The following is a 14,597-nucleotide window of genomic DNA, read 5'->3' as shown; positions in this document are numbered from 1 at the left end:
GTTGGCCAAGATTGGGCATGATATTTTGTCTCGTCTCCAAATTAAAACTGAAGATTAATAGGTAACCAGGCATTTAATAGTGTTTAAAAATGGGCAAAAACATTATTAGAGTTGTTATCATGGTAAGTATAAAATGAACTTTGGACTTTTTAATACTCTAGATTTAAAAGATCATTTGTAACGTGGGTGGAAAAAGGACGAAAAATGTGTAAATCAAGGATGAAATATATAAAAACGGAGAAAATTAGGAAACTAAATCACCATTGCAGTGGGGCTTCAAGCAAGTGACATAGGGAGATGTGAAATTATATCAAAACTTTGAATCAGAAGATTGGAGAAAAATTTCTTGAATGGCATTTCTATTAGGAAAATGCAATTGCAATGTGTTGAGGTCCGTCCCCATCACTTTTCTGGATATTTGAAATCAAAAGATACAAGAACAGTCTAGAATAAAACTTTGACTACTGAAAAGGTTTGCAGAATTAAAAGAACAACGAGTAGGTCTAATTAAATGTTTTGAAAAGCTGCCAAGTGCATGATGTGCTGAGTAGCTTCCTCTACTGTATATTTTTATGTGGATTAACACTGAATTTGATTTTTGAAAAAAGAACTGAGTTGTTTGCAGATTCCAACACTTAATAGTTCCAGGTACCTTTGTCTGAGATCAGTCTGCACATCCCTTGCACATTATAACCTTGGTTTTCAGGTGTAATACCATAAAATATAAAATGACTTTTCACAATACAAGTGGGTGAACCATCTTGTGAAGAAATTTTATTAATTTTTAGTCTTTGTTTTGGCAAAAGATAGTGACCTAGAAATTTGAAGAAGTAGTATCTAATAATTTGGCACTGCATGAATAAATATTGATTTCCAGAGTGAATTGTAGTAATGGTTTATGGGTTGGATGTGTGTCACTCCAGAAATTCAGCCAGATAGTTCTCATTAGGAATTCTGCTGGTGTGGATGATGTAGTTTTGAAGTTAAACATGCATGTGATATGATGCAATAATGCTATTCGTCATGCAATGCAGTTTTAAAATTTTTGCTAGCTGAAATTTCTCTTAATATTCTAAGTTCTTTGCTACTCTTGAAAGACTGTTTTGGTAATTCTGATAACTGCAGCTACTCAGCTCAAGTCCTATCCCTACATCCAGTTCCAAATTCTGCAGTCTTCTGAAGGTGCAATTTGACAAACACTCAGATTAACCACTAAGACATCTGCATTAAAATATACTATTTGAACACTTGCAGTCTTTGGAAAAATAGTTTTTTGTGTTGTGCTCCTGTTAGTTCTGCTGGAAGAATAGCAGACAGAGTGAGATCCCTGATGGAGGAAGTATAAAAATTCTTGCATTTACCTGGTGAGGCTGCAAGAACACACTCTTTATTGGAACCTTTCAAGGTTCATTTTCTCCTAGCTTACAAAATTGGCCATTGTTAGAATCTGTGATCTTCTGTCGGTGGATCCCCAGGATGCACAGCCATAATTTGCACATCGAGCTTAAGGTCACCGTCACACTTGGAATTCTTAGCCTCTGAATCATTCCAGGTGGCTGTGGTTAAAGTGCATTGTATCCTACAGTTGACTATTCACTGTAGTGTTAGGAAGGTAACCGATGATTTAAGTTTAAGGATAAAGGATTATCTCTATTTTCCTGTTAGCAGAGAATGTGAGTTGAATGGGGCATGTAGATCTGGCTGCATTATGGGATTCACCAATCTTCAACCAGTGAGACTTCTCATTGTGCCTTGATCTTCCCCACAAAACCCAGAAATCTTCCATATTCAAGGTGTGGTTGACTGAGAAAGAAACTTAGTCATGGTCAGTGCCTGATATCTATGGAGCTCATGTGACAGCTTGATTCTTTGTCAATTTACCTTGTTAAACACGTTCTAGAGGTGCCACTGAAATGATGGATACAAATTTGGGGAAGAGGGCTGTCTACTTGCTGCTTGGCTTCTACCTGTGTTCCATCACTGCAGCCATAGTGAAAGTAACAGCACTACAGGAATTTGAGATTGTCGATGGCCTTATCAAGAAAGAATTCTGCTGTCTGCAGTGAGCAAGGTTTCACAATTGATAGTTTACTGTATCTGCCTGACAGCTAAGCAGAGATCTTGGGGACTGCCAGAATCTGAGGCAAAAGGAGATGAAGAGTGGAGGTAGTGTGGTAAAGGAGGAGCTAATGGAAGATCACCAACAGGCACGACAGACTTCAGGATCGGCCTGAGTCTCCACAGAGGTATGAAGACTTTGCGTGGTCTCTGCCTGACCTCCATGGAAGTTCAAACCTGATCCATCAACTACTACTGTGCAGAAGTGTTCTCTACACACAGAGCAGGGGAGAGATATTAGAGACAAAGTGGGCAAGAAGTCTGCAGAGTGTGACAAGGAACTGCAAAGAGTAAAGTGAAAGATGGAGAATGAAAGGTTTGCTGTTTTCCAGAGAAGGGTGCAAAGGGACAATAAGTGCACAGCCAGTAGGAGATCAAGTAGAAAGCCAACAATGAAACGTACAGCAGGGTGTATGCATATGAAAAGAGAGTGCCGATATTTCTGTTTTAATCCTATGATCCAATTAGTTGCCCCTGTCTGTTCTCAAATTTTATGATTCAGCATGCATATAACCTTCCTGGATCCAGTTCTAGAAAAGATCAGGCTACAATGAATTGTATCACGCTTTCATTGCCTTGTATTGGAATGGAACCCAGTACAAGAAGCCAACATTGAATATTGGAACCAAGTATCAGTTATGAGAGGTGAATGATTAATGTATTCCAACATTATGACTGTGGAGATAGTTTTAGCCATGCTTTGACTTGGACTAAAGTTCATATTACTTGGTGACCCATTTAGCATCTGTTTTACTGTTGCTATTACTATATTTATAACAGGGTGGTGCTATTCTTAAAAAAAAATGCACCAGGCACATTCTTCAGGCAACAACATCCTCAAAGTATAATTTCATGGTGTGGTCAATGTACAGGGCCATTTACTGTCTTTGTCTTTGGTTATTTGTGGACAAGCTGGCTCTGGACAAACAATAGAAATGGTAAAAAAAAATCTATCTTGAAATTTTTAAGAGACATTAAGATATTTGCATTGGTTACTGATTTATAATGGAACTTTCATAATGTAATGTCAGAATCACAGTACTTAAATATGAAACTAGTGAAATATAGCATATCCTTTATCATGAATCAGTTCTTCATTTCTTTGAATATGTGTGACATGCTGTTACCACTGCTCTCTTCTGGTCTCTCCTGTTATGTCATATCCAGTTCCCATTTTGTGTTTTGTACATTCATGTGCTCTGCCTCTCTCTAGAGTCCTTCCAGCCCTTCCCCAATTCACTACATGCCACATTTTTCTGCTAGCCTTTGTACTTTTCTGTTGTCCTTCCCTGTGTAACTCATTGCCCTTGGCCTCTCTCCTCTGCCCCCACCTACTCCCTATTTCTACCCTTCACCATTTCAATCCAGTTCTCCCACTTTCTGTCTCTCCTGCATCACATTCTTGCATTCCCACACTGTCTCAATCTAAGGTAGAAATTCTTATAAATAACCTCTAGGTGGCATTATAGTACCCTTTTTGAAAGTCTGCAACGAGCATAGCTTGATCATTGCATGGAATTAATCTCCTGTGTCCAAGATGAATTCGGACCCTCCACCATGTATTCTTCCTCCTAATACAAAGCCAATTTTGGATCCTTTTTATTTTGTAATAATTTCTGTAGTACAGTTTAAATGTAAATTATTAATAATACTTGTTACAAGGGACTGAGCACAGAGTCCAGTCGAACCCCACAGAAAACAGCCTTTCATTTGCAAAAACGCCACTCAACCATTATACCATGCTTTTTGTTACACAGGTAATATCAGATCCCATGGGCTTTTTCCATGTTTGCCTAGCCTGCCATGTGGGACCTTGTCCAAAAAGTCTTGCTAAAATTCACACAGACTAAAAAAAAGTTACTGTCCACATCAACTCTCCTTGACACCTGAAATTCTGTAGTTGATTAGACATGACCTGTTTCTTTCTAAATGAAGATTTCAACTTTTCCTCAAAATTGATTGCAATAATTTTTCCACCACTGAAATTAACAGGGCAGTTTAATTAAATCATTTTTCTTTAGACAATGGTACAACATTGGCAGTTCTCCAAATCTTCTGGCACTGCTATAACCATAGAGGATTGGAAATGAATGCCAGAGCCCCTGCAATTTAATTTCCTCATTTTTAAACAGCCTGGGATGTATTTCATCTAAGCTTGCAGTTAACTTTTAAACATGTTAAATCCATTCATTTCCATTCTTCCTTTCCTGCCATATTTATCCCATCTAGTAGTTCATATTCTTTCTTCCTTAAATATAATGTCAGCATTGTTTCCCTACCACCCCTGTGAAAGCCAGTGTTTGTTCGCAACTTTACCCAGGTCTTTCTGTCATAGCATCTGTTTCTTGTAATGCCCTTTATGTACCCAGTGGGTGGGGAGTTGATGGTTTGAGAGAGAGCTGGCATGCACTCAATGGCCGAATGGTTATTTCCTATGTTGCAAGTGAAAAATGGAAGTTAGTGTGTTTGAACTTCTCAATTTGTTAAATTCCTGTAACATGAGTATGTTGGAGCAAAGACTGGTTCTGCAGAAGGTGGGACCTTTTACAGGCTTGATAGTGCATCTCAAAAGGCTGGAAGTTTGTTAGTGCTATTTGGATTGGGTTAAGATGGCTTGGTGAAGTTATGGGACGCTGAGCATGGGTTCAGAAAGGAGAAAAGCAGAGCTGGAAAAGTTTAGAAGACAGCAAATACTGGTTGAAAATAATTAAGAGGAGTCTTACTGAATATGACTGAACACAAAGGAGTATAGTGAATAAAGCAGATTGAGCAGCGGGCCCTTCCTTTCTGAATCTGTGTTCAGCTTCCCATAACCCCAGCAAGCTATTTTAAACCAATCCCAATCGATAATTTGCAATGGTGGCATTATGCTAGCGTATCTGAAATGGTGGTGTTATTTCTAATATGGATTTAGCTGCCTAATTTGGATTTGAACTCCTAATTTGGGCTAACTATTCTACATAATGATGAATAATACAAAATTGGAAGTGTTGTCTTTTTGTTGAGGTTTTAAATTGTGGCCCTTATTCCTTTGGTTCACATGGGTATTATTAGTCTTATGGCACTATGTGAATAGGAAGAAGAAAGCACTGATATTGGCCAATATGCATGAACCTTAACCAAAGATAAAATTGCTCATTCAGTTCATTGTGAGTTATTGTTGCTATAGACTATCTTCTGTATTTGGCTGCACCTCAAATGTTCTAATTGCAGGAAGCACATTGCAGTGGAATAAAGCACTTTATGAATGCTAGTATTTATATTGAGACTGGTTAAAATTCCGGTAGTGGAAGACTTATGAGCATGCTGTAGCTTGATCCTTTGCAGATCACTTAAAGCTGTATCTGCAATTATTTTAATCAACTGTACTGATCAAGCTCCTTGTATTTTCTGCATACAATATTTCACATCTTGCCTGCCATATCTTTAATAATGTGTTGATCTTTGGTTAGGTGGCAGCATGTGGCACTTTCAGCGGGGGTAATTGATTCATAATTCTACAAACTTTTGTAGATATCTCTTCGGAACTCCATTCAGCTAATACATTATTAGCGCAAACAGTACAGAGGGGTTTTGTTTGTATATTGCCTTTAACGGCTCAAGCTCTTAATTGTTTTTGAAGTTAATGTTGTTAGAGATAATCTGGAAATGCATTCTAAACAGTTAACAGGTGTGTGACAGTGACATAGTGGTTGTATGCCACAAGTTATCCAGAAGGCAATATCGTTTGAAAAGTGACAAAGGAACACTAAATCAGTAGGTTTGGACTAGTAACGGCTCAAATTTGGGGCATCGAATACTGGTTAAGGGCTACAGTAAACTTGCACTATTCACGTGTGCTTTTCATTGGTGCTAATATAGCCATTGGCATCTCACTAGCATAAATTGACATTGGATAAAAATTGTATAAGGAAGAGAAAATGTAGATTTCATCTTGGTAATTATGAATTGAGGACAGTATGACTTTCAGATTTGAGTCCCAGAAATATTGAGTTTTTCAATGGAATAGCCACAATTTTAATTACAGGTCAGATTGTGGGAGATGGCTAGTTAATTGATATTGGCAAAAGAAATGGGTGTCATATTTTCATGTGACCAGCTCTTTCATTCCTTTAATTTATTAAAAAGTCACTTATTCAGTGTTTTGAGTACATTGGGTCAGTGGAGGATGAAAATGGTAGTGTAAAGTTTTGCTTCTTAAGCTTATTTTTGTCTTAATTGTTTCTTCCACAGAGTTTTACACTAGAATTTCACTTTGAACCAAATGATTACTTCACAAACTCAGTATTAACCAAAACCTACAAGATGAAGTCTGAACCAGATGAGACTGATCCTTTCTCCTTTGAGGGCCCAGAGATAGTTGACTTTGTAGGGTGAGTGAAGTCATAATTGACCTGACATTTTGTTGCCACTTCAATTTTGGCATTGGACAGCCAATTACTATGACTCTAACTTGAAATAGATGGTCCATGCAGTAAAATAATTTAAAAAAAAATAAATCCAAGCTGCATATTTCTGTAACGTTTTCCTATAGCTGAGATTAAAATGACAAAATCTAACCAACCTCTATTTTTATCAATTTGCTTACAACTGTACTCAGTGGCATTCTCCTCGGAGATTAACTGGCCACTTAATTGACAAATTTCCTTCTTACTCTACTATTTGAATAATATAATATTTATAGCCTTAAAATGAAGCCGGTACTATTGCATTAGTAATGTGCAAAATGGCATCTTTCTATCCTCAAATGCATCTTTCCAAGTAAACTCAGTTACTTGGTCTTGCACTGTTCGTAACCTGTTGCTTGTCTCTTGTCTTGCGTCAGGTTCCATTCCAGTGCTATATTAATCCTGGCACTATGTTGGTTGGATGTTTGTGGTACCTCTGACCTCTTCAGAGTTGGGAACATAATTTTGCCGCTGTTGAAATTAAGTTGTCATTTTTCACTATTTCTTGAACCAAGGAGCAGGAGAGGTTCAAATTTAAGTACCCAAAATACTTAAAATTTTTTAGCAACCATTACATTTGAACATATTTTAACTGTAATGGTTTAAATTGGAATTAATCTGAACCATTTCAAATAAAAATGGAAGCACAAAGAAAACAGAAATGCTGCACTTGTTAAGTATACCTGGCCAGCTACACTATTGAGCAAAACCTGCAAGATAAATTGATTTCTACAGGTCTGGTCTTATGATTAATTTTTAGCTATAGCTTATGTTCTGTGGTTCTATTTTTAACCCAAGATTGAGTACTTGTATTATATTGTCACAGTTAAAAGACTAAACTGGACTCATTTCAGTCATATTATGTATTGAATTACAATAGTAATCATGTAGGCATAATTGAATATGGTTTGCCAGAAAATCTGTGCAGATTTACCCTATTTTCTTCCGTTACCATCAATGCAATTGTTTCAAATGTTAGAACAATAAGTAATAGCCAAATTTAATTTGAGTCCGGTCCGCAGTGGTGCACTGATGCTCAGATGCGTTGCTGTTAACTCTGCTTTAGCTTAGAATGAGGCTAATCATCAACTTCTTAACAGGTGTACTATTGACTGGAAGAAAGGAAAGAATATAACTGTGAAAACTATTAAAAAGAAACAGAAGCACAAAGGCAGAGGGACTGTCCGAACCATCACCAAACAAGTACCCAATGATTCCTTCTTCAACTTCTTTAATCCAGTAAAAGGTGAGGATTTTTTCTAATTAGTTAAAGCAAAATACCATTCCCAAAAACTGAGTAAAATAGCAAAAGTCCAGTTTTTGAATTTAATTAGAACCAAAACAGTCTGTACAGTACATGTGCAAGTCCACTGTTAACAAAACAAAGGCATTTTTGCAGTTAATGAAAATTTTAAAACTACAGATACTGGAAATCTGAAATGAAAATAAAGTGCTGGAAATATTCAGCAAGTCAGGCAGCATCTATGGAAGGAGAAACTAGAGTTGTTTCAGCTCAAAAACCCTTTGTCAGAACTGGGAAAGAGAGAAACTAGTTTTAAGTTGCTGAGATTATGGGGAAGTGTTGGGTAGGGCAAAGGGAATTGTCTCGAATAGGATGAGGCCAGGGATTGCTGTGGGGATATATTGTAGACATGGTTATTTGGTTGATAGATTAATAGGGTCACTTGGAGAGATGTGAACAAAAGTTATGAAATGAGGGTAGTTAGAAAGTGAGAACTTCATCTAAAATGCAGAGCTGTAGGCTGTGCCCTGCAGGTCAGGCTGTGGTAATGGAGAGAGCACCAATATGATTGATGGGTGACCTACTTGAAGGTGTAGATTCAATGTTGCGTCCACAGCATAGCAATGTAGATTTGCACTGTATGTATTTAAATTTCTCTTTTTAAACAGTTAAGTTTAATGTCTCTGGAAATCCTTGTAAAGTTTAATTGAAAACTACACAGGATAATTTGGCTTTTTCTGAAATACAGTGTACAGAATTGAAGATTAAGAAATCTCTGGATTATCTGGTGTCTTTCCTTTGGGGGAAAAATAACAGTTGAAGTGGACATGACCTGCCAACTTGAACTGATGAAATAACTTTTAAAGACAGTTGTATTGTCTTATGACTGGTGTGAATTCTGAGTTGCACCTCGCGTCCAGTAGCCTGATGGTCATTGAAACACATTTTTATCAGTTGCCTGATTCCATGCAAGTGTTCATCTATTTCTTAGTTGAGAAAGCAACCTGTTTTTAATTTTAAAAATGCTTTTTAAAAAGGTAGCAAGTTCTAGTTCTATCATGGTCTGTCGATGGGGCTCCCAGTTTCACAGTTGAAATCTTTTAGGAGGAAGAAGCGAAAGGATATTTATCAATTAAGTGCATCTGTTTGTCTTATGCATATTTATCTATCAAAAAGCTTTATTATTGCCTTGTATAGTATGTTATAAGCCCATAAAGCAGCTTGTAAATGGAGTGGCAAGTCACAACGTGTGTAAAAATTGTTCCCAGCATATGAATGATACATATATGGTAGAGATAAGGAAAATGGTCAAAAATGATTGTGGATAAGAAATATGCTGGGTCAAGGAAAGAAGCTACTACAACAAATGTTCTATCTGTATTAGGATAAGCAGAAGTCGAACCAAGTGGTCTTGTGCAGGTGTGAAAGAATTTGGTTGGGGATGGGAGAGGAGAGGACAAGTAGCACAAGCATGAAGTCTTTGTTACAGAGGGCATTACTGATGTGGACTGAGTTCTCTGGTAGATCACATCCTGGATAAAGATATTCAAGTGATGGACACAGGTCACAATGACATGTATTAAAACTTAAGTACAGAATATTGAAAGAGAAAGTTGAATAGAAGCATTGAAAGCTGGCAGGGGATGTGGGCGATTTTCGTTAAGGGTGGAAAGGAGAAACTAAAGAATGGCAGTCAGTAATTTTTAAACATCGCATTCTGGATCAATTATACTAAGTGGTGATTGTAGTTGGGGGTTAAATTTAACACTGCAGAAGATGAGCTTAATGAAGGAATAATTTGTTAATGGAAAAAGTAAAACTGGGTGCAGATGGCTAACTGGTCAAAATTTTGTGGCAAAAAGAAATCCATGGGCCTCTTGCACTTGGAGGTCAGAAGGAGCTACTGGGGAAGTAGAGTGTGGGATAGGTTGTCATGGGGGGGGGGAAATAATGGTTTGGAGTTGGGAGTGGCTTTGGATGGAATGAGTGTATTTGAGGCAGATGAAGAGTGGTTGTTAAAAATTGAAAAAACTGCAGATGCTGGAAATCTGAAATCAAAACAAACTGCTGATGAAGGCTTCTGGACCTGAAATCTTAACTGTTTGTAATAAGCATGAAAAGTAACAGAATTCAGAAATTATTTTGAGGTATCTCGCTCAACGTTGCTCATAACATCGGTAGTCCTGTAAGTATGAAGCAAGGCTAATGGTATGTGTATCCCACCACAGAATAAAAGGTGCTTTCCACCACAAGAACTTCGTCCTTCACTTGGAGTAATTAATACTGAATCAGGTTGCCCAAAAAGAGCTCTCTTCTATTCACTACCACTAGCTGTCGATTCTTTTATTAAGAATCGACTATTAAAAGGACATTTTCTGAAACATCCGTGTTTGTGTTGCAGGGAAAAAAAAGAAATGCCAGATACAGTGCCGTACAGTGTATTTTATTGGATTCTAAAATGTACAGTTCCTGGATTTGTCTGGTGAATCATCAGTGGAAAAACCCATTTGCCCTTGTGTTCTCCCACTCACCAATTAAAGGTTATGATATAATTACCCAACGATAACTTTTCAAAGGTAGATTTTCTGAACTAATCCAGTACTGTAAAATGGAATTGGGTTGGAATTTTTCTGGGAATGGTAGTAAGGTTATTGTGCACTTAACGCAGGTGCAGAATGGTGTAGCTTAATTTAAAATGGTGTACAGAAGTTGCCTCTTTCCAAATAATCTGCTTTTTCCATTCTGAGCAAAGTTTTTAAAAAAAACCATGGAAGCTTTAGGTGTATATTTGTTTGCTTATCGCAGTGAAATTTGTTTCCTGGAGGTTTATTGATTGACAATACCAACAATTGCACAATTTGTAAGTTATTTTGGATCAGTGGGAGAAAAATTTGGGTATCTATATACACATGCACATCTCTAAACAATTGCTGTAGAATATTATTCACGTGAAAGTTGGTAGAGCACAATGAAGAGTACCTACACATGTTTGGTTTCTTAAAATGTACAATTTATTATCTGGTTTGTTTCAATTGCTCCCTCTATTTTGTGCCAAACTCAGAATAGGATTTGCTTCTTTCTATGTCACAATGCAAAGCCATATAATTTAAAGGACCATAACCATTTTCTATCATCAAAGATTTAGGTTTAATTGAATTAACAGGAGTAGTTCTAAATTAGTAGCAATTTGGAAATATTGGTGCACAAAATGAATTGTGTTGAAATACATTAATGTCTTCTCAGTGGGCTGTGGAAGACCGATCTCTTTAGTATGGGTTGAATTTGCACTAGTCCTCGATCTGAAATGCCAAATCAGTTTAAATGAAATACTTCTAAGACTTTCCATATGATTTAGAATAATAGTTTTAAAAGTACAAATTAAATGAATGTTAGCCAAAACTAATTTTTTTGCACAAACATTCAAGTTAATTATGTGTTTTGGAATGGGGGGGGGTGGGGGGGGAGAATTGAAGTTTCCCCTTGAGCCAGCAGACTTGTGAAATCTTTTTCATGGTTTTCTACTCAGCTTAATTAACAGGAAAATCCTTTTGGAAAGAAGTTAAACACAGGCACGTTATTTACACCTACAGAATCCCAGACTATTTCTGAAGACATGATAGATTTTAAAGGCTTGACTACCTCCACACCTCAATCCTATCGTTTTAGCTATTCATTTATCTTCTAAAATGATAACTTAGTGTTGTAAACTTCGGCATTTTATAAAATGTGACACATTAAATGAAGAAATAGGATGTGGTTATTACAAGCCCAAGAATAATGCTCTTAGTAGAAAGACTGAGAAAGAGGAAGTTCTGATGCATTATTGCATGATCTGGTACCTGCTTGATGTACTGCTCTCACCATCGGGTTTTCCCCAATGCAATATTTTAAATTAGAAACATTAATCTCAAAGCAATATTGTGAAACTCCATGAGTAAAAGTGGAAACCACTTCAAGGACCAGTAGCATTATTTAAAAGTGGATTTGTGTAAAACACCTGAATTCTTCATATTGTAAGTTAAAACAAAGGAATACTTGTATTTTTAGGCTAATTCAAAAACTTGATGGATACATTCAGATTGGAAGAAATCAGTTTGACTTTTGACAATAATTCTGGGTAATATGAAATGTGTTAAAGACACAAAACTTCATAGACATTCTCCATACCCTTTGCAATGCATGAAGTACCTAATGTACTTAAAGGGGAGGCAGTTGTTTCCTGATCCAACAGACTTGGTCTATTCCCACAAAATGATTAAAGGCAAGCTTTACAAATCTTTTATCCACCAAATAAGATAATCCATTTCGATAAGTCTTGCCAGTTTACATGTTTAATGAGCCCTTCTTAATAACACGTTTCCTATGCCCTTGTTAGCTTTCACACCCATTAAGGAATGTTAGAGTTTAAGAATGAATATGGCATTCTCCTAGCAACAAGGAGAGTGATTAAGGTATAAGTGGAATTTGATCAGCCAAGCCTTCAATTGAACTGATAGAAAGGAATTTAATCAGCTCATAAAGTGCATGTGAGAAATAGTTAACAGGGGTGTGGATGTTTAACATGCCTCTCATTACAGCAAAAATTGTCAGCCAACAGGAAGTAGCGGTGCTTTACTGCTGATATTGGCTTGGTGGTAACCATGTTAATCTTGACTCGTCAGCTGGAGTAGGCATTTGGCATGCTTCAGTGCTGAGATTATTCATTGAGGATCCGATTCCGATTTAAAGCATGCGTTAAAGCAGATTGGATGAATCAGTTGCACTATTGTTTCTAAACCGAGGTTCTTGCTCACGTTCTTAAAAGCTGCATTGCAGGAACTTGTTACCTACAAGCTCAACTTTGAAGCATCAAAAATTCGAAGCATAGTTAAGATCCTAAGCAGTCTTAATTCATTTTATTCTTTGAAATACATTTTGATTTCCCAAAAAAAAATAATTTAAGGTAATATCCTCTGTTTGATTACTAATCCCAGATATAATTGAGCTACTGTGTAATGATCCTTATTTGCATTAAAGATTTTTTTCAGGCCTTTGGACTAAGTGCCTGATGTATGTGCACATAATGAAATCTCTGCACTGATTTTTAAAGTACTTTGTTCAAAGTGTTATGCATTAGTTAAATGATAGGCAAGAAAAGCAAAAGTGGAATTTTGAAAATGGGGATATGTAGCCATGATCTAGACTGCCTGGCAAAGCTATGGATTTGGAACTGCATTAATAATTATAGGCATACTTGCACTTTTGAATAGTTGCCAAATTATTGAGCATGCATTTCTCACTTGGGCAGACCTGAGCAAGATTAATATATTCAGCACAAATGAGGTAAAATGCTTTAAAAACCTTTTAAGAGATCTGTTACTTTTGATGCTGAACAGTGTGATATTGGTTGTCCGAGCTGTCAGTCATTGTACATTGAATTAAATGTTTTGCATTTTGGACCATTTAATCATGAGGCATAATTTTGGTATATGATATGAAAAGCTTAATGTGGGTTTATTATTTTACAATCAGTAGTTTTCCAAATATTAAATTTTTTGCATTTCTGTTTATGAAATACATTGGTGTGTGGGAGGGGCTTGCAGTTATAGGAGAAGAGGGAACTGAATGTGTTGTAGATAGGTACTAAGGTGTTTGAAGATGGTTCCTGCCTGGCATGTAGGTTTTATCAGGACAGCATTACCATGGTCTGATTTTTTTTTTATTTTAAAAATTGTTAGTTTACGGGGCATTGCTTAGGGCGGCACGGTAGCGTAGCGGTTAGCGCAACGCTATTACAGCGCCAGCGATCGGGGTTCGATTCCCGTCGCTGTCTGTAAGAAGTTTGTACATTCTCCCGTGTCTGCGTGGGTTTCCTCTGGGTGCTCTGGTTTCCTCCCACATTCCAAAGATGTACGGGTAGGTTAATATGAGTTTAAAATGGGTGGCGCGGACTTGTTGGGCCGGAAGGGCCTGTTACCACACTGTAAGTAAAACTTTAAAAAAAAATCTCTTCCTCGCCCCCAAGAGATCTGCATTGCAAAGAACAAACTGATCCTTTTTTCTTTTGATTTTTCAGTTTCTGGACATGGTGAGGCAGAAATGGTAAGTGTTTTCACGGGGTTCATGAGAAAGGAATTGATACTTTGATCTACAACTAAATTTCAAAGAAATTGGGTCAGTCTGTTCATTATTCCTTTTGTAGACCAGTAGTTCCTCAGGATGGGCAATAAAATGCCCAGATCTTGAAAAAAAGAAAGAAACTTTACAAAAAAGATTATCACTATTTTCTGTCCACAAACAACAATCAATGCTATAGGCATGTTTATGAAATGGAATAATTAACATTTCATGATTTAATTTTCCTATCAACCTTTGACCGAGGTCTTATAACAATGCCACTGAGACCATAAAGACAATATTGTTAATGATCAAATTGTGTTTCTGAATTTATCAATGGTTCAATGTGCATCACTACTTTTAATGGAAGTAACATTTTATCAAATTTTATTTCATTACTTGTAGTAATGGCTTCTGTACAAATACTTATTTCTCAATAACATGAATGAGAGAGAGTTATTAAATTAATGAAATATGGCCTTGGATATAATCTCAGTTGGTGAAGTTAAATGAATCCACTGATATTCCTATCTGTGCCTTGTTAGTAGTTCCTAGCTTAGCCTGCAAACTGATATCCCTTATGATTTTGCCATAAAGTCAAGAGCTTGCCTATATCGTAATATTGGTGCAAATGGACTATTACATAGTGACTAAGGGTAATTACGAACAGGGTTTTGTTTTTATTTTCCTAG

General features: G+C 36.8%; 1 protein-coding gene and 1 non-coding gene across 4 annotated transcripts in view; both read left to right on the top strand.

The window, feature by feature from the left end:
• LOC127577771 (nucleosome assembly protein 1-like 4) overlaps positions 1–14,597 on the top strand; it is a 66,765-nt gene that overhangs the window by 34,044 nt on the left and 18,124 nt on the right. For all 3 annotated transcript variants that reach the window (XM_052029319.1, XM_052029321.1, XM_052029320.1), the window contains 3 exons: positions 6,352–6,491; positions 7,667–7,812; positions 13,865–13,890. In XM_052029319.1, coding sequence (XP_051885279.1) covers positions 6,352–6,491; positions 7,667–7,812; positions 13,865–13,890 — 312 coding nt within the window. The remainder of the gene's footprint in view (positions 1–6,351; positions 6,492–7,666; positions 7,813–13,864; positions 13,891–14,597) is intronic.
• LOC127578029 (small nucleolar RNA SNORA54) lies at positions 6,900–7,029 on the top strand. The gene has a single exon (XR_007957474.1). It is a non-coding gene; the product is annotated as a small nucleolar RNA SNORA54 (small nucleolar RNA).

Source organism: Pristis pectinata, chromosome 14 (assembly GCF_009764475.1).
Source record: "Pristis pectinata isolate sPriPec2 chromosome 14, sPriPec2.1.pri, whole genome shotgun sequence".
NCBI lineage: Eukaryota > Metazoa > Chordata > Chondrichthyes > Rhinopristiformes > Pristidae > Pristis > Pristis pectinata.
The sequence above is the reverse complement of the archived record's forward strand: the minus strand, read 5'-3'. Positions and strand labels throughout refer to the sequence as shown.